General features: G+C 44.5%; 1 protein-coding gene across 32 annotated transcripts in view; it reads right to left on the bottom strand.

Annotated features, from left to right (window-relative positions):
• SPECC1 (sperm antigen with calponin homology and coiled-coil domains 1) overlaps nucleotides 1-25,067 on the bottom strand; it is a 310,582-nt gene that overhangs the window by 158,064 nt on the left and 127,451 nt on the right. For 3 of the 32 annotated variants that reach the window (XR_010152991.1, XM_054670415.2, XM_063798935.1), the window contains exon 1: nucleotides 5,668-5,904. The exons of 26 other annotated variants lie outside the window; for them this stretch is intronic. Coding sequence is in view for 4 of the 6 variants with exons in the window: in XM_054670415.2 (XP_054526390.1) it covers nucleotides 5,668-5,707 (40 nt within the window). In the remaining 2 variants the exon portion in view is untranslated. Of the gene's footprint in view, nucleotides 1-5,667; nucleotides 5,948-25,067 lie in introns of those variants that run through there. 3 more of the 32 variants (XM_016930827.4, XM_016930822.3, XM_054670418.2) reach the window with 3 other exon arrangements.

Below are 25,067 nucleotides of genomic sequence, written 5' to 3'. Positions count from 1 at the left end.
CGGGAGGCTGAGGCAGGAGAATCTCTTGAACCTGGGAGGCAGAAGTTGCAGTGAGCTGAGATCACTCCACTGCACTCCAGCCTAGGCAACAGAATGAGACTCTGTCTCAAAAAAAAAAAAAAGAAAAAAAGAAGTGACAGAACTGAGTATGAAAAGGCAGACTAGCTTCTTGTTTTTAAGAAAAAAGAAATTCCCTCTTACAGTCTGCAAAAGTAAGAAACTGAGTAACAGGATAAAAGCATATTAATTTTAAAAGTAAAGAGCATATTCATACCAACTCCTTTCCATTCTCCTTACTCCTTCCTCCTGTCTTCACAGATCACGCGTTATGCAATGTAAGATGCCATTGTCTTCTCTATAAATCTAAACATACTACCTGGTTCTCCATTAAATAATACATGAGATCCTGATATTTTAAATGCTGATAGGCCTTCCATTTTTAGAATTAACCTATAAATGATGCACAGAAGACTTACTAATACTAATTATGGAACAGAATGAAAATGTCCTAGCCATGTGAAAGGTCCAGAGGCAGACTGGGAATAAGTGCAGGAGGGGGACTCTTGAGAATAAGGCAGAAGACATTTAGGGGCACTACATCCTCATTTACCTGTGACAAAGCCTAGGACACTATTTAAAGCTGGTGAGTCAAGAAATAGAAGTGGAAAACAATAGATTACCTTAGAATTTTAAAGTTTTTTCTTTTTTGAGACACTCTTACTCCGTCACACAGGTTGGAATGCAGTAGCGCCATCTCAGCTCACTGCAACCTCCGCCTCCCGGGCTCAAGCGATTCTCCTGCCTCAGCCTCCCAAGTAGCTCGGATTACAGGTGCCCACCACTGCACTCGATTAACTTTTGTATTTTTAGTAGAGACGGGGTTTCACCATGTTGGCCAGGCTGGTCTCAAAATGAAATTTTCATATAACAAAGTGGAAGGACTTTTACAGTAAACTTCTGTATACCACTACTTGTATTCTACCATTAGCATTTTTATACTAACAATGGATTTGGAAAATTTAAGTATGACTTGCAGAAATGGGGAGTGAGGAGTATATATAGTAGGGAAGATGTGCTTAATTCCTCAACTTTCATAGTGCAGGTTAGTAGTAGAGAGGCTTGAAAACTAACAAATCAAGAAACAATAAGGGTATAGTATATCATGTAGAATTATAGAGGTAACTACCATTTCATAGAAATGCATCAAAAAATAAGACAGACTAATGGGTGGGTAGAGGAATGAATATAGAGATGTACAAATAAAGCAAATACAGCAAAATATTAATTTAGAATCTAGGTGGTTGGTACATGGGTGTTTACTATGTAAGTCAATTTTTCTGATTAAAATTTTTGTAATAAAATAGTGATGCAAATGTGGTTGAGAATGGTCATGTCTACAAAGAGACACTAATGTTTACCAATATGCATGCTGCTCTCTGCTTGATGCAGTCCCCTGGCATGTCAGTGGGGCTCTGTGACTGAGTCTGGCCAGTGGAACGTAAGTAGAAATACTGTGCACCACTTCTAGGCCTGGCCCCTAAAACCTCGGGCAGGGTCCTCCACACACCTTCTCCTCTCCCGACTGCTGGCAGATTCAGGGCAATTTGGGAGCCATATGCTGAAGAGGAGCATCCACCAGCCTGAGTCTCTAACAACCACCTGCTGATGGTCCCCAACTCACACCAGATGCGACATGAGGCAGCAATCAACTTTAACTGTCTTAAGTGGCTATTTTGTAATTTATCTGTAACCACAGTTAGCATTAACTATAACTAATACAGAGTGCACCTGAGGAGCTTTTATTTCATGTAGTTTGCATTAACTTTTTAATTTCATATATGCAAATTTAAAACAAATAATAAGCTGGTACTGGGACTAGGGAAAACCTTCTAAACTCACTTTCTAAGACTTCTTTAACACTTTGGGCACCTTTGTGTGAATATAAAAAGGCAAAATTGCAAAATGGCACCCCTTCCTCTGGGTTGCTACAACCCTGCCGGGCCCACTCAACTCTCTAAGCAGATGCATTTGAACAGTACACAAATTGCACAACCATGCCCAGCAGCCCTGACAATGAGGTGATGACAACCTGGTTGGAAACTGAAGGACTGTTAACTAGGACCTTTTAGGAAGCATGAGATGTGGTCACCAACTTTCTCTGCCCAGGCTGAAAATTTCAGACATGAAATTTTCATATCTTTTACTGGATCTATTTATCTTATCCATTCTGCAATACCATGTTAAGTCATGATGTCCCAACTCAGAGGACTGCAGATACCACAACAGAGGAATCCTGCTGCCACCACAGCCAATTCCAGGGCTAGAAAAGCAGCAGCAGCTGAGAAGCTGCCTTCTGCCTTAGAAACACCCCAGAGGGGATGAGGAGCTTCCACCTGGAAAAGATGGTGCAATCTCAACGCCTACAGCAGGTCTCAGATGGGGATTTTACCTCTTTACTCTTTAAAGAGACTCTCCCTGCCACTGTCCTGTGGCAGTCAACCATGGAGGTGTTCCACTGGGATCCCTTTTTCAAGAAAGAACTTGACCAGGTACAGTGGCTTACACCTGTAATCCCAGCACTTTGGGAGGCTGAAGCAAGAGGATCACCTGAGCCCAGGAGTTTGGGACCAGCCTGGGCAACATGGCAAGATCCCATCTCTACGCCAGGCATGGTGGCTCACACCTGTGATCCCAGCACTGTGGGAGGCTGAGTCAGGCGGATCACTTGAGGTCAGGAGTTCAAGACCAGCCTGGCCAACATGGTGAAATCCCACCTCTACTAAAAATACAAAAATTAGGCGGGCATAGTGGTGCACACCTGCAGTCTCAGCTACTCGGGAGGATCGCTTTAACCCAGGAGGCAGAGGTTGCAGTGAGCCAAGATCACACCACTGCACTCTAGCCTGGGTGGCAGAACAAGCCTCCATCTCAAAAAAAAAAAACAAAAACAAAAACAAAATCCCATCTCTACAAAGAAAACAAAACAAAAACAAAACAGCCGGGCCTGTTGTCCTAGCTACTTGGGTGGCTGAAGTGGAAGGATTGCCTGAGCTTGGAAGGTCAAGGCTGCAGTGAGCCATGATCACAGCACTGCACTCCACCCCAGGTGACAGAGTCAGACCTTGTTTCAAAAAACAAAACAGAACAAAAAAAACCGAACTTGCCATTCATCTGCAAGGACTGCAGAGGGCTGACAGCCTCCAGCTGTTGGCACCACGAGGATCCTAGGACTTGTGTTAGCTTCTGAGCTGAAGGCACGTTCTTCCAAAGTAGCCTCTGGCCAATGACTGACCCACAGAAAGACTAGGGACTGTCCTTTCTGCCCAACCTGAGACCCCTCTAATGGGTGGGCTTTGCTAAGGAGCTCCCCCATCAAGTGGCCAAGACTTCAGGTCTGCATCATTATCTGAGGCTCTCCCTGCCCAAACCTGCTGCCTCCCGCTTCCCTTTCATAGGTGTTGGGTCTGCATCATGATCAAAACCTTTCCTTGCCCAGGCTGGTCTCGAACTCCTCTAATTCTGCTTCCTATCCCTATTATCTGTCTTGGATACATTCTTAATTCTAAATGTCTGTTCTCCATGGACAAAACTGACACAATATGGGAACCATGCGACACTCAGGCTTGTGTGCTGCTATCACTCATCCAGCCTCCCTTCTGCTTCCCCCTTATATCCTTTTGGTCCCCTTGCTCTGATGACCCTCGGAAGCACTTGTTGAGATTCTAGTCCAATGTACCACAACTGCCAGTTGGGGCCATGCGACCTCATCCCAGTTCCTGTGGTAAAGCCGACTGAAAACCCACGCATCTTTAACAAAGCTCTAATTTCCAGGATCTCAGTGATGAACTCTACAGCATTTCATCACAGCATTAGAAGGCCAGTTAAAATTACACTTTCAGACAGTAATCCAGCATTTAAAGTTTTTACCACGAATTTCTAGCCAGGCAAGGTGGCATGTGTCTGTAGTCTCAGCTACTTGGGAGGCTGACGGAGGAGAGTTGCTGGAGCCCAGGAGTTCAAGGCCAGTCTGGGCAACATAGTGAGACACCATCTCTTAAAAATGCCCTAAATCCAGTATCTTCATTTGCAGCAAATCAGAGTTCCCATTCTGAAATGATATGCATTCTTTGAAAAATACAATAAAATAAGTCACTGGCATAAACATATTCTTTTTATGTCCTATCCATCACAGTGCTTTAAAAAGTAAGGTCACTAAAAAAATTGGAACACAGGCATCCAAATCACTCTTAAAAGCTGTAACAAGAGTAAGTCTTTTCACAATTTTAACACAAAGGAAATAATACACAGGGGTTTTCACAATACCTGGACAAGCATGTAACTAATGAGAAGTGTTTTTAAAATGTTACCAATCCTTTACCGAACCAATCCTTTACCAACAGGGTTATTTATAACAAGTATATTATTTTTATTTTATGCATATTTCATTTTATGAATATGCTTATTATTGGTTATTCTGCCCAAAAAATAGTCTGAACAAGTGCTGTGTAATTAAAGTCACCTCTAGGCAGTAAGCTGGCCCCTGAAATTTTTCTTCATAGTATTCCTGTGAAGAAACTTGGACAGCCCGTCCAAGTTTTCCATCCTGGCTGTGGTACCAGTCCAATGTACCCCAAGTGTCAGGGAGGCACCCGCCTCCACCCCACCCCGAGGATAGGGCCAAGGTGGGGCGGCTGGGGCGCTGGGAGGTGAAGGAGAAGCAATGCGCAGAGGCCAGGACGACCCAGCGTCCTACAGCACGGCAGCCAGCTCCGGAAAAGGTCACTCGGACAAGTCGCTTCACCTCTCAGAGCCTCAAAGTCCTCATTCAAATTAAAATTCAAATATTACGCCTTTGGAAAATATTTACAGTTCTGACTCTCCCACAGAAACACATACCTGTCACCTGCCCCCCACCCCCACAAGGACTCCAGAGTCAGGTCAACCACCTCTTTCCTATCAGCCAAGATGCCATTTTTCAGGCAAAACTAAATCCCTTTTGCTTCACGTGACAGTCCAGAAATGTTTCGTTTTGTTTTTAAAAGCAACCCTGCTTATCGGCATCTAACTGTGCTGGGGGCCGGCATGAGCTACCAGAGGACGAAAACTACGGCCCAACTGACTCCACGAAGCTCACTCAGGACTGAGGAAGTAAAAACGGGATAACCAGAGGCGCGCCCGACACCCCAGAACAAGCACGGACTATTCTGGGTTAGGAACAGTCGCGGGGCAGCCCTGGCGTGAGAGTGAGGGGCAGAGCCGCGGGCGCCACAAACTGCGGGGCCGGCGGCCGACAGGGAGAGGCCGCGGGGCACGCCCTCCCCGCAAACGCCCGGAAAGTCCGCGGGCGGCCTGCGCGCTCAGGAGACCTGGTCTAGGCGCAGGCCAGGCGCGCAGTGGGGAACCCCGCGACAGGGACCCAGCGGTGCCTGCCCGGCGGCCCCGGCGCCCAGGTGCGCGTTCAGGACGAGCAGCGTTTTCTGGTCGCGGCGCCGGCAAAGGTAATTTCACAATCCCAAGCGGCGCATTCCAACGACAAGAATCACACCCCAGGACCTTAGCCTTTCGCTCGCCCCAGTCGGCGCCGCGGGCCGGAGGCGGTGGGGGAAGGGCGCCTGGCGGGGGTGGTGGGGTTGCGGCTGCGGCGCGACCCCCGCCAGCCGCACAGACCTGGTTCCGGATCCTCGGGCCGTCCTGAGTGGTTGCCCATGCTTGGCCGACTCGGGCACCAGCCGGCTTGCCGGCCTCGGACCGGGTGTCCACCGTGCCGAGCTCGCGCCGGCTCCGGCTTGCGAGGCGGTGGCGTCCGGCGGGTCCGCTCCAGTCAAAGAAAGGGCCGGGCGCCTTCCAGTTCCCAGCAGCTGCCGGCGGAGCCGCTGCTCTCCCGCGCCCGTGGGCCCCGCCCCCTCATCTGCATCAAGCCCGCCCGCGCGGCCCGCCCCCTTCATCTGCATCCTGCCGGACCACCTCAACTGCACACCGCCCGCCAGGCGCGGCCCGCCCCCGTCATCTGCATACTGTCCGCCCACCTCATCTATATTTCCTTCTTGGCTGCCAGAAGGCCCCGCGCCGTGGGCGGGACGCACGGGCTGACCGGCTGCAGGCCTCCGCCCGCGGATGCTGAGAACCGCAGCTGCACAAGGTAGGCTGGAAAAACCCCACTGCGGTGAGGCGGGAGCCTAGTGCCGCCGGAAAGGCAAAATCCTGCTCGTGTGAAGCTAGACCTATCAGGACAAGAGAAACCTAGGACTAGCGCAGGACAGGCGCTTAATAAGCATTTTTTTGGGTGAATGAATGAATGGATGAACAACTCGAGGAGGTGATGAAGAAAAATAACGCCAACAAAGACGTACTCACCCAAAATGAATACTATGGCTAATAATAAAAATGCATACCAATCGTAAGTAGAAACTGTTCTGCCGCTGTCGGAAATTACTAAAATGGAAATTACCCTGAACGACTTTCATCCTTCATCTGACAGTGAAAACACTTAGAACAACGAAATCTTGCAGTAAAAATATTTAGGACTAATAAAACCATTAGTGGTATGACTGGTTCTATCTCGTGCATCACTTGAACACTACGGTCCATTCTCAGGTGTCACGCATCAACATCGTAGGACACCACTGATTACTCCTAACGCCTCCAAACAGTGTGTTCACTTGGTTCCAGGATGCTACCCTCTCCTAGTTTTCTGCTCACTCCCCTAGAAGCCTCTTCCCAGTCCCCTTTGTTGGTTCCTCCTCATCTTGACCCACCCTGGGCACTAAAGCTCAGCCAACAGACCTCTTTCCTATATACTCTCTTGGTCTTTGATTTACCAACTTGTGGCTTTTAAATACCATCTACATATCTCCAGGCTGGTTCCCTCTTCTAACTCCAGACTCATTTGTCCAACTACCTTCTTGACACCTTCTCTTGACACCTCCACTTAGGTTTTTTAATAGTCCTCTCCATCTCCATAAGTGGCAGTTCCGTTCTTCCAGTGACTCAGGCCAGAAACCTCGACTCCTTTCACATGCCACATCTCGTCCCTCAACAACGCCTGTCAGTATGTATATCATAAATAGCCCTACATCTCAGCACTTCTCACCTCCTCCACTGCTACCCCCGATCCAAGCCGCTGTCATCTCCTGCCAGGATTACTGCAACTGCCTCCTAACCAGTCTCACTTCTCCTGCCCTTGCCTCTTTATATAGTCCATTCTGCACATACAGTGAGAGTGATGCTTCTAAAGCCTAGGTCAAATCATGTCACACCCCCACTTGCAACGCTCCAGTGTCTTTCTGTCTCACTTGGAGGAAAAGTCAAAGCCCTTACAATGGCCTCCAAGGCCCTGAATAATCCTCCTCTCCCCCCATCAGTGAACTCACCTTCCCCTTCTCACATTGCTGTTGCTACACCGGCCTCCTCACTGTTCCTCAAATAAGCGGGGCATGTTCCCATCCCAGGGCCTTTGCACTTGGTGTTCCCTCTGCCTGCAACATTCTTCCCCCCGACACCTACACTGCATAGACCTTATGTCTCACCCTCTCTCACTCCCTGGGCCTTTGCTCAAATGTCACCCTACTAAGGGGGCTTCTCTCATCACACCACATTAAATAGTAAGCCAGACCCTCAGCACACACCCTCTCCTACTTTGCTGGCCTCTGTGACACTGATCACCATTCCATATACCACATGTTTACTAATTATTGTTCCTCCACTAGAGTGTAAACTTTATAAACACAGAGACTCGGAACAAATGAATGAAAACGAATGAACCAATGTATAGGCTGCAGGCAGCAGACACAAATTAGCCCTTAAATACACATTACTTCTTTTTAGTGGTAGTATAGTACCATGAGTTGGTTTCTGCCACAAAACTAGCGTGTCAAAGACAAGAGTCACAGTTTTATTTCTGTAATCTATAAAACACAGCACAATACTGAGCATGTACAAAGCAAATATACTAAGGAAAATAAATAGCAGGAAACAATGTTAGAGCAGAAATGCATATGACACCAAGTGCAACTCCCTCCCCTTTTAAAAAGGTAACTAGCCCAGAAAAGATGGTCGACTTCCCCAAATAGTTCCAAAATGATAGGCAGAGCCTGAGTTTGTGATCATGGTAAGAGTGACACAACTTCAATTTACAGAACAGTTACATACTTATTCAAAGAGTTTTGGAAATCAATGAGTCAATTTACTAATTCTGTAAAATGTCAAGTAATTAACATGTCTCTTTATAGAAACTGGACAAGTAAGACCCCAACCCAACCTGGACTCCTATGGCTCTCTCACCTCCCACATTTAAAATATCTAGTCACGTCCTGCACATTTCATCACCTTAACATTTTCCAGACTTTGCCTCTCTCTTGTCTTTGCTGCATCTTTGCTTCACAAGGGCTACTGCATTAGCTTCCCAACTAACTTACTACTTCCACTTTCGCTGCTGCTTAAATTGCTCCTCCACCTGAATTATCAAAAATGCAAATCTGACTGCGCCATGCCTCTGCCTAGAAGTTCCTGTGGCTCCCCTCTACCCTTAAGATGAAGTCCTTCTAAGCTTAGTATACCAAGGTCCTTCATAATCATGTGCTCCACCTCCACCCCTATTGTTCTAGCCTCAGCTTTCAGAAGTTCTCCCTCCCAACTTATATTACAGCAATGTTGAGCCAGCTGTAGCTCCCTGAACACACCCTATTGTTTCAGGCCTCTATGCTTTCATATCTGCTATATTCCGTCGGTTTCAACACCTCTTCCATAACTGAGCTGCCTGGCAAATGCTTATTCATCTGCTGTGAACTGAGTTGTGTCCTTCCTAAATTCATGTTGAAGCCCTACCCCACAATGTGATAGTATTTGGAGACAGGGCCTTTAGGAGGTAATTAAGGTTAAATGAGGTCATAAGGGTGGGGCCCTAATCTAGCAGGATAGGTGGCCTTATAAGAAGAGGAACAGGCTGGCGCGGAGGCTCACGCCTGTAATCCCAACACTTTGGGAGGCTGAGGCAGGCAGATCACGAGGTCAAGAGATCAAGACCATCTGGCCAACATGGTGAAACCCCATCTCTACCAAAAATACAAAAATTAGCTAGGCGTGGTGGCACGTGCCTCTAGTCCCACCTTCTCAGCTGAGGCAGGAGAATCGCTTGAACCCGGGAGGCAGAGGTTGCAGTGAGCCGAGATCGCACCATTGTACTCCAGCCTGGCAACAGAGCAAGACTCCATCTCAAAAAATAAAACAAATAAAAATAAAAAAAGAAGAGGAAGAGATCTTTCTCTCTCTCTCTTTCTGTTATGTGAGGTCACAGTGAGATGGTGGCATGTATAAGCCAAGAAGACTCCTCACCAGAACCCAGCCATGCTGGCACTCTGAACTCAGGCTTCCAGCCTCCAACACTCCGAGAAATAAATTTCTGCTGTTTAAGCCATCCAGTCTGTGCTATTTGGTTATGGCAGCCGAAGCAGAGTAATATATATCATCTTTTAAATTCTTGCTCTGTTATCACCCCCCTTTGGTGGGCCTGCACATCTCAGACAGAATTCAATGCTGTCTCCCTCATGGTACTTCTGTACCTGTCAATGCTTGTATTATTTTATTTTATTTTATTTTTTGAGACAGTTTTGCTCTGTTGCCCAGGCTGGAGTGCAATAGCGCGATCTCAGCTCACTGCAATCTCCGCCTCCTGGGTTTAAGTGATTCTCGTGCCTCAGCCTCCCAAGTAGCTGGGATTACAGGTGCATGCTACCATGCCTGGCTAATTTTTGTATTTTTGTAGAGATGGGGTTTCACCATGTTGGTCAGGCTGGTCTCAAACTCCTGAACTCAAGTGATCCACCTCCCTCTGCCTCCCGAGTAGCTGGGATTACAGGCATGAGCCACCAGGCCCAGCTGGGGTTTCTCCCACAAAACTAGCATGTCAAAGACAAGAGCCTCCCGGGTTCAAGCGATTCTCCTGCCTCAGCCTCCCAAGTAGCTGGGATTACAGGCGCCTGCCACCATGCCCAGCTAATTTTTCTATTTTTAGTAGAGACGGGGTTTCACCATGTTGGTCAGGCTGGTCTCGAACTCCTGACCTCAGGTGATCCACCTGAGTTGGCCTCCCAAAGTGCTGGGATTACAGGCATGAGCCACCATGCCCAGCCATGGTTAATTTTAAAAAGCAGTTCAGGGATTAGTCAGGTTGTGGCAGTCACACATCCTGGGCAAATGAAAAACCAACTGCCTGAATGTTATATGAATAGGATAAAATTTCCTGTGGAATCAAAGAGTCCAGTGGAATCAAGCAACACGTGGAAGTGAAGCTGATGTGCTGTGTATCTGGTGTAAACCTTAAAAGTGGCTCTGATGATCATGGTGACAGGGTGACATGTCAAAGACGTCTGTGATGACTATAAAAAAAGCAACAGTGTACAGACACTCCTCAACTTATGATGGGTTACGTCCCAATAACCCATTGTAAACTGAAAATATTCTAAGTCGAGATGGGCTTTGTAGACAGGATGGATGCAAAAATGCTGGCAAACAATATTCAAAAAAATGCTGACAACGCAGTACTGTTGAAGGTTTACCCCCATGATTGCAGGGCTGACTAGGAGCTGCGGCTCACAACCACTGCCCAGCATCACAAAAAAGTGTAGCTCCACATATCACTAGCCTGGTAAAAGATCAAAATTCAAAATTTGAAGTACAGTATAGCTTTTGTACCATCACAAAGTCAAAAAATCCTAAGTCAAACCATCATAAGTCAGGGACTGTAATTTCTAAATTACTGTATTTCTATAATGTGTAATTTCAAATGTAAAGGTATAACTAAGTTGACAACTTGGACATTATAATTACATATTTTTTACTTCACCTATAATCTAAGCGTTTTAAGGAAGACAAAAAGGTTTTTATGGAACTTCACTGAATATAAAGATCCCTTATATACAGGCATAAACAATAAAATAATATATATGTGGTCCCATTTTTATTAAAAATTTCTATATTCTACTGTCCATATTAATATGTGTAGAAATATTTTGACTAGTATATAGCAAATTATTAGAAATAACTATATCTGAAATATAGAATTAGGAAAGACTTTTTTTCTATACCAAATATCTGTCTTAATAAATATATTTTACTACTATGACCAGAACACATTTTAAAAAGTACATATCTAAGGAGTTATTCTTACAGAAATTTATTTGAAAGAAATAGTTACAGGCCAGTCACGGTGGCTCAAACCTGTAATCCCAGCACTTTTTTTTTTTTTTTTGAGACAGAGTTTCACTCTTGTTGCCCAGGCTGGAGTGCAGTGGCGCGATCTCGGCTCACTGCAACCTCCGCCTCCCGAGTTCAAGCGATTCTCCTGCCTCAGCCTCCCGAGTAGCTGGGATTACAGGCATGCACCACCACACCTGGCTAATTTCGTATTTTTAGTAGAGACGGGATTTCTCCATGTTGGTCAGGCTAGTCTCGAACTCCCGACCTCAGGTGATCTGCCCGCCTCGGCCTCCCAAAGTGCAGGGATGATCCCAGCTACTTGGGAGGCTGAGGCAGAAAAAATCACTTGAACCTGTGAGGCAAAGGTTGTGATGAGCCGAGACTCTGTCTCAAAAAAAAAGAAAAAAGAAAAAAGGCCGGGCACGGTGGCTCACGCCTGTAATCCCAGCACTTTAGGAGGCTGAGGCGGGCAGATCACCAGGTCAGGAGATCAAGACCATCCGGACTAAAACGGTGAAACCCTGTCTCTACTATACTAAAAAAAAAATACAAAAAAATTAGCCGGGCGTGGTGGCGGGCGCCTGTAGTCCCAGCTACTCGGGAGGCTGAGGCAGGATAATGGTGTGAACCCGGGAGGCGGAACTTGCAGTGAGCCGAGATCGCACCTCTGCACTCCAGCCTGGGAGACAGAGCGAGACTCCATCTCAAAAAAAAAAAGAAGAAAAGAAATAGTTACAAATATACACAAACATCTAGCTTGCAAGATAATTCTTAACATTTGTTGAGAAATAATTACATGCCAGGCACTATTCTAAGTACATTATGTATTTCGATTTATAAAACAAAATTGTTTTTTTAACTCCAATTAAAGATTAGAAAATGACTGAGAGGGTGAGTAACTTGCCTAAGTTTACTCCGCTAGAAAGCAGCAGAGCCAGGATTTAAACCTGTGTCCCCAAGTCCACCCCAAGGTTTGGTGATTCACTGAAAGGACTCACAAGACTCAGCACACAGTTGCACTCAGAGCTATGATATATTACAGCAAAAGGATACAAAGAAAAGGGAAAAGGTCTACAAGACCAAGTCCAGAGGAAACTAGGTGCAAGCTTCCATGAATTTCCCCCCAGTGTAGTCACATTCAGGGTGTGCTTAATTCTTCCAGCAATGAGCTGTGACAACACGTGTGAAATGTCTGCCAGGGAAATTCACTAGAGACTTAGCATCCAGGGTTTTTACTAGGGGATCACGTAGGCTCCTGGAAGGAAAACAGGAGTTCAGCATAAACTACAGTGTTTGCAGTTTATGCAGTGAGCCGCTCTTACCAATTAGGGTGGTAGGAACCCTTCCGAAATCCAAGTTCCCTGACACGAGCCAAGTGCCAACCTTGGAAGCAGCCTTTCTAAGGACAGCAGTCCCAGACCTGCTACATTCACCCTTTTCTGCAGAGAAACCATGCCATTTAACTCCAGAGTTTGTGTTCTTAACAACTGCACATTGCCTCCTTTCTGTTTGTAATAGCAAAAAGCTGGAAAAACCTACAATGTTCAACACAAATGTCCAAGTTTAATAAAATATAATACAGCTATATGATGGCTTCCTATGCAGTCTCTAAAGCTATGTGTCAGATACTAAGTTACAAAGCAAAACAGTACATATGTTAAGAATGTAATTCGCTGGGCGAAGGGTGGTGGCCTACCCCTGTAATCCCAGCACTTTGGGAGGCTGAGGCAGGCGGGATTGCCTGAGGTCAGGAGTTTGAGAACAGCCTGGCCAACATGGTGAAACCCCGTCTCTACTAAAAATACAAAACGATAGCTGGGCGCGGTGGCAGGCGCCTGTAATCTCAGCTACTCGGGAGCCTGAGGCAGGAGAATCGCTTGAACCCGGGAGGCAGAGGCTGCAGTGAGCCGAGAACGTGCCACTGCACTCCTGCCTGGGCAACAAGAGCAAAACTCTGTCTCAAAAAAAAAAAAAAAAGAATACAATTCTAAATTTTTGTACATAAACAAAAACTATATAGACACAGATACCTGGATAAGATGGAAAGGGTTTCAACAATTCTACCTCAAGGCACTGATTGAGAGTGGCCCTCTCTGAGTAGGCAAGATTATGATGTCCTTTATATAAGTTCTTTTATTGCTTGTCCATTTTTTTATATTTTTTTCTAGTGCACATGTACTGCTTTTTGCTTTTGAGTTAAAAATACATTTATTTGGAAAAATACATAAATGTTAAAATAATTTAAAGTAAAATTCAGCCTGGGAAACAGCACAAGACCCTATCTCTAGAAAAAATAAAAAATTAGCCAAGTGTGGTAGTGTGCACCTGTAGTCCCAGTTACTCGGGAGGCTGAGGTGGGAGAACCACTTGAGCCCAGGAGTTCAAGGTTGCAGTGAGCTATGATTGCACTACTGCACTCCAGCCTGGGCCACAGAGTGAGACCCTATCTCTAAAAATAATAATTTCAAGTAAAATTTATCATATTACCAAAAATCTTCAGTTTCTAGGAAGATTCCTTGAATAATAAACTCTAATACATATATATTCAACAAATATTCATTTATTCCTCAGAATACTGTTAAGAACTAAACTTAAGCAAAGGTAGGACCAGAAGACAGTTCCTAATTTTTACTAAACACCAAAGTGTCATCTTTTTTCTTATTTTGAGACAGAGTCTTGCTCTATTGCCCAGGCTTGAATACAGTGGCCCAATTATAGCTCACTGAAGTCTCGAACTCCTGGGCTCAAATGATCCTCCCACCTCAGCCTCCCTCCCAAGTAGCTGGGATTATAGCCTCATGTCATCACACCCAGCTAACTTTTTTAAATGTTTTATAGATATGGGATCTCACTATGTTGCCCAGACTGGCCTTGAACTCCAGGCCTCCAGCAATTTTCCCTACTTGGCCTCCTGAAGTGTTGGGATTATAGCATGAGCCATTGCACCCTGTCTCTATCATTTTTAAATAATACATGATTAAACTTTAATTAGTAAAAACCTTTTATGAAAAGCCGCAACATATACAAAACTAAAGAGAACTAATATAATGGCCCTCCATATGCCTCTCAACTCAGTTTCAATAGTTTCCAACTCAGAGCCAATTTTTTTCATCTATCACCCACTTCTTCCTCTAGCTTCAATTATTTTGAAGCAAATCCAAGACATCCTATTTCATTGGTAAATATTTCAGCATGGATTTCTAAAGATAAGAACTCTTTAAAAAACACACACACAATTCCATTATCTCAACTAAAAAATATTAACAATAATTTTTTACCAAATAGCCAGAGTTCAAATTTCCTTGTGCCAGTATTTTTTTTAAATCATGATCCATGGCCAGGCATGGTGGCTCACACCTGTAATCTCACAGCACTTTGGGAGGCCGAGGCAGGCAGATCACCTGAGGTTGTGAGATCGAGACCAGCCTGACCAACATGGAGAAACCCTGTCTTTACTAAAAATACAAAATTAGCCGGGCATGGTGGTGCATATCTGTAATCCCAGCTACTCAGGAGGCTGAGGCAGGAGAATCACTTGAACCTGGGAGGCGGAGCCTGCGGTGAGCCAAGCACTCCAGCCCGGGAAACAAGAGCGAAACTCCGTCTCAAAAAAAAAAAAAAAAAAAAAAAAATCACGATCCATACTGTTATGCACCTATTAGAATGGTGAAAATCCAAAAGACTGACAACACCAAATGCTGGCAAGGATGTAGAACAACAGAAACTCTCATTCATTGCTAGTGGAAATGCAAAATGGTACAACCATTTTGAAAGACAGTTTGTCAGTTTTGTTTTGTTTTGTTTTGTTTTTTGAGACAGAGTTTTGCTCTTATTGCCCAGGCTGGAGTGCAGTGGTGCAATCTCAGCTCACTGCAACTTCCACCTCCTGGGTTCAAGCAATTCTCCTGCCTCAGCCTCCCAAGTAGCTGGGATTACAGGCACCCGCCACCATGCCCAGCTAATTTTTTGTATTTTTAGTAGAGATGGGGTTTTGCCATGTTGACCAGGCTGGTCTTGAACTCCTGACCTCATGTTCCACCCGCCTCAGCCTCCCAAAGTTCCAGGATTACAGGCGTGAACCACCACGCCCAGCGTCAGTTTCTTACAAAACTAAACATATTCTTATCATAAGATCCAGGAGTTGAGCTTCTTGATATCTACCCAAATGAGCTGAAAACTTAGGTCTACACAAAAACCTGCACATGAATGTTTATAGCAGTTTTATTCATAATTGCCAAAACTTGGAAGCAACAAAAATATCCTTCAATAGTTGAATGATAAACTGTGGTACATCCATATAATGGAATATTATTCAGCACTAAAAAGAAATGATCAAGACACAAAAAGACATGGAGGAACCTTAAATGCATACTGCTAAGTGAAAGAAGCCGGTCTGAAAAGGCCACTTCTTTTCAGCTACACTACATCATTCCAGCTATCTGACAAAAAAGGCAAACCTGTAGAGACAGTAAGATCAGTGGTTGCCAGGTACTTAGGAGGAAGGATGAACGGGTGGAGCACAGGCGATTTTTAGGGCAGGGAAACTACTCTGTATGACTCTGTAATGGTGGATACGTGTCAAAACCCATAGAATGTACACCACCAAAAGTGAACCCTAACATAAACTATGGACTTCAGTTAATAACAATGTACTTACACTGGCTCATCAATTCCAAGAAATGTACTACCCTAATGCAAGAAGTTAGTAACTTGGGAGTCTGGAGGTGATGGTGAGGGGGTATATATGGAAACTTTCTATACTTTCCACTAACTTTTCTATAAACCTACAATACCTCTAAAAGATAAAGCCCATTAATTTTTTAAACATTCCTGATCCGAATAATAAACTTGAGCTTAAATTAACACCATAAAACAAGTGTGGCAGTCTCTGTGGACTACCTACCTATCAGCCATTTCCCACATCCTCCTTCCTTCCTTCCTGCCAGGGAGCTGGCCCTGAGAGAAGGTGGCCTGTTCTTAGCTGAGTAGTAGATCCTTCATGCACAGCCTACGTTAATCCTGGTGATTCCATTTTCCTTGCTAGTGACTAGGTCAAGGATGCTATGAGACCCAGTTCTGACCAAAAACATTTGAAGGGAGGTCTGCTGGGAGGAAGGCTGGGGAAAGTTCTCTTATTCTTAAAGAGATACTGAAACCTTCTTCTTCCATGGGACTCTGTCCTCGATTTGAGGTTGCCAGAACTCCAGTAGTTATCTCGTGATGACGAGGGGAGCTGGCCAGAGGGCCAAGCCAGTACACTCAGGGTGGTCGACCAAAAAGATGGAAAGAACCTGCACCCTTTTTGGCATGCCGAACCCCTGAATTAAACACCCTCTGAGTTACCTACTTTCCATTCTGTTATGCACATGGCACACTTCCTCAGTGTTACAATCCAGCGAATCAGGTGTGGTCTGACCCAGTAGCCATTCTTTTTCTCTACTTACAAGCAAGAGACCGAGGTTCAGGGAGATTACGCTATCTTGCCCAAGGTCATATAGATTAAAAGTAGGGAGCTGAAATTTAATGCAGGCCTGTTGCCACTGAAGCACTCGTTCTTCCTACACTAAACCACTTTGTCTCCAGTAGAAGCTGGACACAGAATCTTCAAAGAGAAATCAACATTTCAGGATTCAGAGAAAACAAATAGTTTCTTAAAACAGGAAACTATAAAATATGGAATATCTTTAAGGAGAGAATCTTGAACATCCTTCTTGAATTAGAATGTTTTTAGCCTTAATAGGGCTTAACTTAAATATGAATAACCTTGCTATAATCTAAATGAAAGAAGACTGATATCAATCACTATAAAACTATACACACAAAAAAAACCTCTGTACTTGTCTCAGCCACTGATTCATTAGGTGATCCATCCTCCTAGCCTGTGACATCTCTATTATCTGCCCACTGCCTTCTTTGAGACCTTGGTACAAATATAAAAAATCTTCATTGAGCCAGGCATAGTAATGCATGCCAGTAGCCCCAGCTATTTGGGAGGCTGAGGCAGGGGGATTGCCTGAGCCCAGAAGCTCCAGTCTAATCTAAGCAACATAGCAAGACCCTATTGCTAAAACAGAAAAATCAAAGTCATCATTGGCCTTCAAGATTTTGAAGTTCACTTATATATAAAGGAAAAGTATAGGCTGAACACCTTCCTATGTATTTTGTGTGTCTCATGTTTCCCTAGACCAACAAGTCTAGGGGTACAAATGGGGTCATGTTAACAGTACTGGCTGGGCACAGAGGCTCACACCTGCAATCCCAGCACTTTGGGAGGCCAAGGCAAGAGGATCACTTGAGCTCAGTAGTTCGAGACCAGCCTGGGCAACACAGGGAGACCACATCTCTACAAAAAGTAAAAAAATTAGCCGAGCATGATGGTATGCACCTGTAGTCCCAGCTACTTGGGAGGCTGAGGCAGGAGAATCACTTGAGCTTGAGCCCAGGAGGTCAAGGCAGCAGTGAGCTGTGATCGCACCACTGCACTCCAGCCTCGGTGACAGACAGAGACTCTGCCTCAAAAAAAAAAAAAAGAAAAGAAAAAAGAAAAAGAAAAAAACAGTATTAAATAATATTTTTCTGGCCCTAGTCATTTACTTATCGTCCCAACTGCAAAGTTCCCCCAGTATTTCTGGGAGTCCCAGGAGTGTGTCACCTTTTCTCAAAGCGAGGACTCTCAGTGAACTCACATCGTGTGCTCTTTATTCTCTCCTCTACAGAACTCCCTTGGGAAGCTCAACCTCAGCAGCCTAGGCCCCTCCCTCCACTCAATGGCAGAAGGAGGCTCCCTGTTGCCTGGGCTCCCCCACGCCCTGTGGTGGGCACTGAAGCCGCCCCACAGGCCTATCAGGCACTCACTGCTGCAGGTACAGACAACTTTCCTGCCTTGCGTGATCAGCCCCCCATCCCTGCTGCAGGCCTCCTCTCAAGGACTCTGAATGGATTCCCCCTACTCTGAACCTGTACTGGTATTTGTCGTTACGAAGGTACCACCGCTGAAAGAGATGCTTAGAAAACCATCCCCATAGTTTAACACTGGTTGTTTTTTTGTTTTCTTTTTTTTGAGACAGAGTCTTACTCTGTTGCACAGGCTGGAGTGCAGTGGCTCAACCTCCGCCTCCCAGGTTCAAGCCATTCTCGTGCCTCAGCCTCCCAAGTAGCTGGGATTACAGGCACGTGCCACCATGCCCAGCTAAATTTTGTATTTTTAGTACATGGTTTCCCCATGTTGGCCAGGCTGGTTTCAAACCCCTGACCTCAAGTGATCTGCCCGCCTCGGCCTGCCAAAGTGCTGGGATTACAGGCATGAGCCACCACGCTCGGACTTTTTTTTTTTTTTTTTTTTGAAACTTGATCTTGCTCTGTCACCCAGGCTGGCGTGCAGTAGTGCCATCACAGCTCACTACAGCCTTGACTTCCTGGGCTCAAGCAATCCTCCTGCCTCAGCCTCCTGAGTAGCTGGGACCACAGGCACGTACCACCATGGTTGGCTAAAGTTTTGTATTTTTGGTAGAGATGGGGTTTTGCCACGTTGCCCAGGGTTTTTTTTTTTTTTTCCTATAAAGAATATTCTTGTGGCAAACACTGGTTGTTTCTAAGACGTGGTGTTTCAGATAGTACTTTAACTTTCTTCTCTGTTCTTCTTCTGTTATTCCCTTTATTATTTTTATTTTTTAATTGTGGTAAAATATATGTAACATAAAACTCACCATCTCAATTATTATTATTTTTTGAGACAGGGTCTCAACTCTGTCAACCAAGGCTAGAGTACAGTGGCACGATCTCAGCTCACTGAAACCTCCACCTCCCAGGTTCAAGTGATTCTCCTGCCTTAGCCTCCCGAGTAGCTGTGACTACAGGCACGCACCACCATGCCTGTCTAATTTTTGTTGGTTTTTTTTTTTTGGTAAAGATAGGCTTTCACTGTGTCAGCCAGGCTGGCATCTCAACTATTTTTAGTGTACAGTCCAGAGGTGTTAAGTACATTGTTGTACAACCATCACCACCCCCATGTCCAGAACTCTTCATCTTGCACAACCAAAACTTGGTAGCTATAAAAGAATAACTCTCTACTCCCTCCTCCTGCAGCCGCTGGCAATCACCATTCAACTTTCTGTCTCTATGGTTTTGGTGACTCTAGGTCCCTCATAGGAATGATCACACAGTCCTTTTACTCAGCATAGTGTCTTTGAGGTAGCACATGCTGTAGCACGTGTCAGAAATTCTTTCTTTTTAAGGCTGGCCTGACATTCTGTTGTATGTATATACCACATTTTTGTTGATCCACGCATCTGTTGATGGACACTTGGGTTGCTTCCACCTTTTAGTTATTGCAAACAATGCTGCTAAGAACATGGGCGCACAAATATCTTTTCAAGTCCCTGCTTTCAATTATTTTGGGTATATAACCAGAAGTGGAAATACTGGATCATATTATACTTTTCTTTTTAAGGTATTACTTTGTTTGTACTCTTTAAGCTATCAAGCATGAATCATCTTAATAAAAACAATGTAATTTTCCTTACCAAAAAATAAAAAGTATTTATTAACCAAAATAATAATTTAGTGACTTTACACGCACTATGCTGAATATAACAGAAGACAAGATTTCCCATGCCTTAGCAGGGCTCAGATTCCTTCATTCGGTAGGTAGATAACGTTCAGCATCTGGTTTGTACATGACACTACAACATTTGTACATGACACTATTCAAGTTTTCCATATTCTGAAGGAGGGGAAAAAGCTCAGTTTTCTTAATAAGCCAAAGGCCAACTCGGTGAACAGAGACTAGGTTCACACAACAAAGAAAACCAAGAGAAACTTGAACATGGGGAGAATGAGTGAAAGAGAAGATCACAAAGTTACGTAACTGAATCGGAAGAAAAGTTCCTTAGGCAAATAGCACACACATTAGTCCAGAAAACACTCCAATTCTGAGGAAGTGGCAGGGAGAGTCAAGGGAGGAGCCATACAGATAAAAAACAGATTAGTGGTTGCCTGGTGCTGGTGGTGGAAACAGATATTGACTGGAAACAGCAGCATGGGGTATTTCTGGAGTGACAGGAATATCTTAAAGCTCATCTGCGGTGATGGTTGTAACTCAGTCAATTCACTAAAATTCACTGGATTGCACACTGTAAATGGGTGAATTTTATGGTATGTAAATTATTATCAATAAAGCTGTTTCTTGAAAAAGTCAAGGGAGACAAGCAGATAAGCCTTCAAGACTTGATGTATTATTTACAACCTCAAAAGAGCCATGTCCTCGCTCTGAATCAGTTAGCATGACTGAAGCCTGGGGGAGCCTGGTGAGCTCGCATTCAAAGACACACAGTCTTTGAAGAAGAGGAGATAAAGGGGACAGCATCGCCCATACTCAGGAGTTGCCTGCTTGCTGAATGAGCAGCGAGCAGGTCCAGTGAGCTGGGTTCAACTCACGGCAACAGAGAATTATTAGGCAGGAGAAGCAGTATAGGTGGGATATGGGAGTGACTTAACAAATACACATGGGGTGCTGCAGAAGGGTTTTTAAAGGAAAAAGCACGCCCTGTTGAAAGGAGCTCAAGAAACGCTTTTTGAAGGAGGTGCTACTATGAGCGGGTCCTTTCCAGGTGAACAGCATATCCATCAAGGTCTGCAGTGGCAGGAGGAGGGGAGGGGGCAGCAGGGAGGGAGGGGCTTGGCTTGGACATGCACAGCCTAGACAAGCAAGGCCCCGGCAGCAGGCCCCGTCGTTGTTCACCAGAGTGATTGTGAAAAGGTCACAGTCAAGGCACCAACGGGGGAGGGAGGTAAGACAGCCATAGATCACACTGAATCACAAGGCAAGACGTTGCCCTTGGCCCCTCAACCAGTGAGGAGTGCTTGAAGGTTTTCGAGCAGAGAAGTGATCTCATGACAGCTGTGGCTTAGGAAGATTACTCTGGTAATACAGAAGTTGCTCTCTTATGCACTCTCTACTGAACATTTTACAGATAATCAATTCACCAAAATAACCAATGCACCCCATGTTTACAGGACACACTGACTGACACCCTTGGCAAGATGAACACTTTTGGCTGGTAGTCTCCTCTCTGGGACACCTGGGCACTTCTGCTCCCATCATGTGGGTTGTCTTCGTAGTAAGAGTCAGGCATATTTGTTCCCAAACCTATTTATGCTAGTTGTACTTGCAAATTTATTTCCATAACTTTGTACATAAACTAGTGAAATATGAGTACAAAGAGGGAGAGATATCGCTTCCTCAAAAGACATGCTGAATGGTTTGAAAAGACTCAGTGAAGATGAGTCACTAAAAATGGCTGAAACAATTACAAAAGATTAGAGGAATATTTGCAAACATGTGAAAGGATTCAGTATCCAATCTTCCTCTTAAGTATTTTTGTTCTTTCTCATGTTTAAAAAAACTAAAACTGGAAATCATAGGAGATATAAGAATGGAAAGATGTTTAAAAAAACTTCAATCAACAAGACCACTGTAAGACAATGTCTTGGCTCTATAACTAAAGATGAGTGAACAAATGTGCAGTTATATGTTTTGGGTGAAAATAAAATGTTTAAAAGTATAGTTTAGTTTTTTTAGGTTTCCCTGGTTTAGCCAACTTTTTCAATTGATTGGCCGAAAATGATCCTACTCACATAGGACGAGAGAGTAAGCATTAACCACCAGCAGCAACTCAAGTCAGGAAGCTACTGTGCTTTGGGTAAGAGACGCTGTGTTGGGTGAAGTCAGGGGAATGCAAAAGAAATAAAAAGAAGTGGGCTGGGTGCGGTGGCTCACGCCTGTAATCCCAGCACTTTGGGAGGCTGAGACAGGCAGATCACAATGTCAGGAGTTCAAGACCAGCCTGGCCAACATAGTGAAACCCCGTCTCTACTAAAAATACAAAAAATTAGCCAGGCGTGGTGATGGGCACCTGTCATCCCAGCTACTCAGTAGGCTGAGGCAGGAGAATTGCTTGAACCGGGGAGGCGGAGGTTGCAGTGAGCCGAGATTGCGCAATTGCACCCCAGCCTGGGAGACAAGAGCGAGATTTCGTCTCAATAAATAAATAAATAAATAAATAAGTGTAAGATGCAACTGTAGATGACAATTACATGTTGAGAGAAAGGAAGTTAATAAAGATAACACTAGAATGTATCTGGAGGACTGAGAAATGCCACTTCAGTTAGGACAAATCCAGATGCTAGAGAAAGCAGTTAAACAACTCTATAATGAAATGAGGATGATGGGTTTGGTTAAGACATGTTGAGAATGAAATGTAAGATCCATGAGAGCAGGGACTTTTTTTGTTGTCGTTAACTGCTGCATCCCTAGCACCCAGAAAGATGCCTGGAACATAGTAGACACTAAATATGTATTGAAGGAATGAATGAATACACATGCAGAATATTCCCCAGACATTTTCAGCAAACAGTGGCAGGAGTGTTTCTGGAGTACAACGGGCAAGTTGGGATCCGAGATGCAGGTTTGGGAATCATCAAGGACTTCTGTCTATCTTGTAACCCAAAGGCTTGGAACAGAGCTTCCCACATGGGAGGATACAAGAAAATGTACCCAAGAACAGGTCTTTGACCTTAATAGCAGCCCCTTCAGGGTTGGAAAGGACTTTGATGAAAGTCTTCCAATCCTGTCACTCCATAGCTCCTCCACTTGTAGAAAATGAGTACCTCTCTAGCAAGCACATGGAGTTCCTTACTTCCTGGAGCAACATGCTTGTCTCTGAATTTCTGCAGCTAACCAGAATATTCTTTCATCTATTAGTCAAAATCTGGCCCTATTTTTACTAGTTGGAGCCAAAAATGGAAAAATTTAGTATTGACCAAAAAAGAACTGGTTGATAAGTGATGGTAACTTGGGGAGAAAAAAACATGTCATCTTAAAGCAAAGCTTCACGAATATTTATAGAAGCTTTATTCATAATTGCCAACACTTGGAAGCAACCAGGATGTCCTTCAGTAGGAGAATGGATAAACTGTTGTACATCCAGAAAATGGAATATTATTCAGTGCTAAAAAGAAATGAACTATCAAGCCATGAAAAGACATGGAGGAACCTTAAATGTGTATTACTAAGTGAAAGAAGCCAATATAAAAGGTGACATACTGTATGATTCCAACTATATGACATTCTAGGAAAGGCAAAACTATGGGACAGTAAAAAGATCAGTGGTTTCCAGGGACTAGGGATGAGGGAGGGATGAACGGGCAGAGCACAGAGGATTTTGGGGGCAGTGAAACTACTCTGTGTGATATTACAATTTCCGACATGTGGCATTATACATTCATTCAAACCCACAGAATGTACACCACCAAAAGTGAACCCAAACTTAAACTATGGACTTTGGGTGATAATGATCTGTCATGTCAATGTACCACGCTGGTGGGGGATGTTGATAATGGGAGAGGCTGTACATGTGTCGGGGCAGGGGGTGTATGGAAACTCCAAAAAAAAATTAAGACTCAAGCTAGGCCTGGTGGCTCATGCCTGTAATCCCAGCACTTTGGGAGGCTACAGCAGGAAGATTGACTGAACATGAGTTCAAGACCACCCTGGGCAACATAGTGACACCCCATCTCTACAAACAAAATTTAGCTGGGCATGAAGGTGCCCACCTGTAGTCCCAGCTACTCAGGAGGCTGGGGTGGGAGGGCTGCTTGAGCCCAGGAGTTCAAGGCTGCAGTGAGCCATGATTGCACCACTGCACTCCAGCCTGGGCAACAAGAGTGAGACCCCGTTGCATAAAAATAAAATAAAATACAGGGCTGGGTACGGTGGCTCACGCCTGTAATCCTAGTACTTTGGGAGGTGGAAGGGCAGATTATTTGAGGTCAGGAGTTCGAGACCAGCCTGGTCAACATGCCGAAAACCCATCTCTAGTAAAAAACACAAAAATTAGCTGGGCTTGGTGGCATGGACCTGTAATCCCAGCTACTCAGGAGGCTGAGGTATGAGAATCACTTGAACCCGGGAGGCAGAGGTTGCAGTGAGCCAAAATTGTGCCACTGCACTCCAGCCTGGGCAATGGAGTGAGACTCTGTCTCAAAAAACAAAATAATGAATAAATAAAATAAAGATTTAATTTTAAAAAAACCTTTTAAAGGAAATAAAAAAAGAAAGCAAAACTTGAAGAATCTTAAAAGATGACCAAGAGTCTAAGGCAGGTGGATTTTTTTAAGTTTGTTTTTGTTTTGCCATAATTCCTAAGTAGGATATTCTGTTAAAGAAGATGATTTGAGGGAAAAATCACATTTTATAAAAATATCTATATTTCAGTTTCTGCTCTTAGTTCTGCAGATGTGTCATTTCATTTGCTTGTCACAATTCTCTGTAATGGGCACGATTAACTCCATCTTATGGATGAGGAAACCAGCTGAGAGACACTAAGCAGCTTGTCCAACATCACACACAATGCTCCTCCAAGAGGCTAAGACATTCGCAGAATTGTGAGTCTGACCTCAAATGAGTAACTGACAGACTGAAGAAGAAAGGGGACGGTTCCTAAATAAACCAGTGTAACTGTGCAGGCGTTCTTGATGTGCTCAGGAAAACATAAGGGCATATATAGAAACTGAAAATAGGGCACACGGCCGTGGCCAAACAGGAGTGGGCAGAAATCTCGGAAAGCAGTCTGAAAAGCTAGCCCTGAAAAGGAGCTGAGTGGTTTCCGATGATGAAGGCAAACCCTCTGGATGCTCTTTCAGCTTTGTTTTTCTGTCTTCCCTCAGGCATATACACCCAAAAATGGTCTTTGCCCATTTGCAAAGTGTAGCTCAAACCTTAGTGGGAGGAAACTAAAGTCCAAGGAAACCATCTCATGAATGTAAATATCCTGGCCCAGGGAAATTAAACCCCAAACACTGAGATAACTTGGGAA

This window comes from Pan troglodytes, chromosome 19 (genome assembly GCF_028858775.2).
Source record: "Pan troglodytes isolate AG18354 chromosome 19, NHGRI_mPanTro3-v2.0_pri, whole genome shotgun sequence".
NCBI lineage: Eukaryota > Metazoa > Chordata > Mammalia > Primates > Hominidae > Pan > Pan troglodytes.
This window is presented reverse-complemented; position numbering and strand designations above follow the sequence as displayed.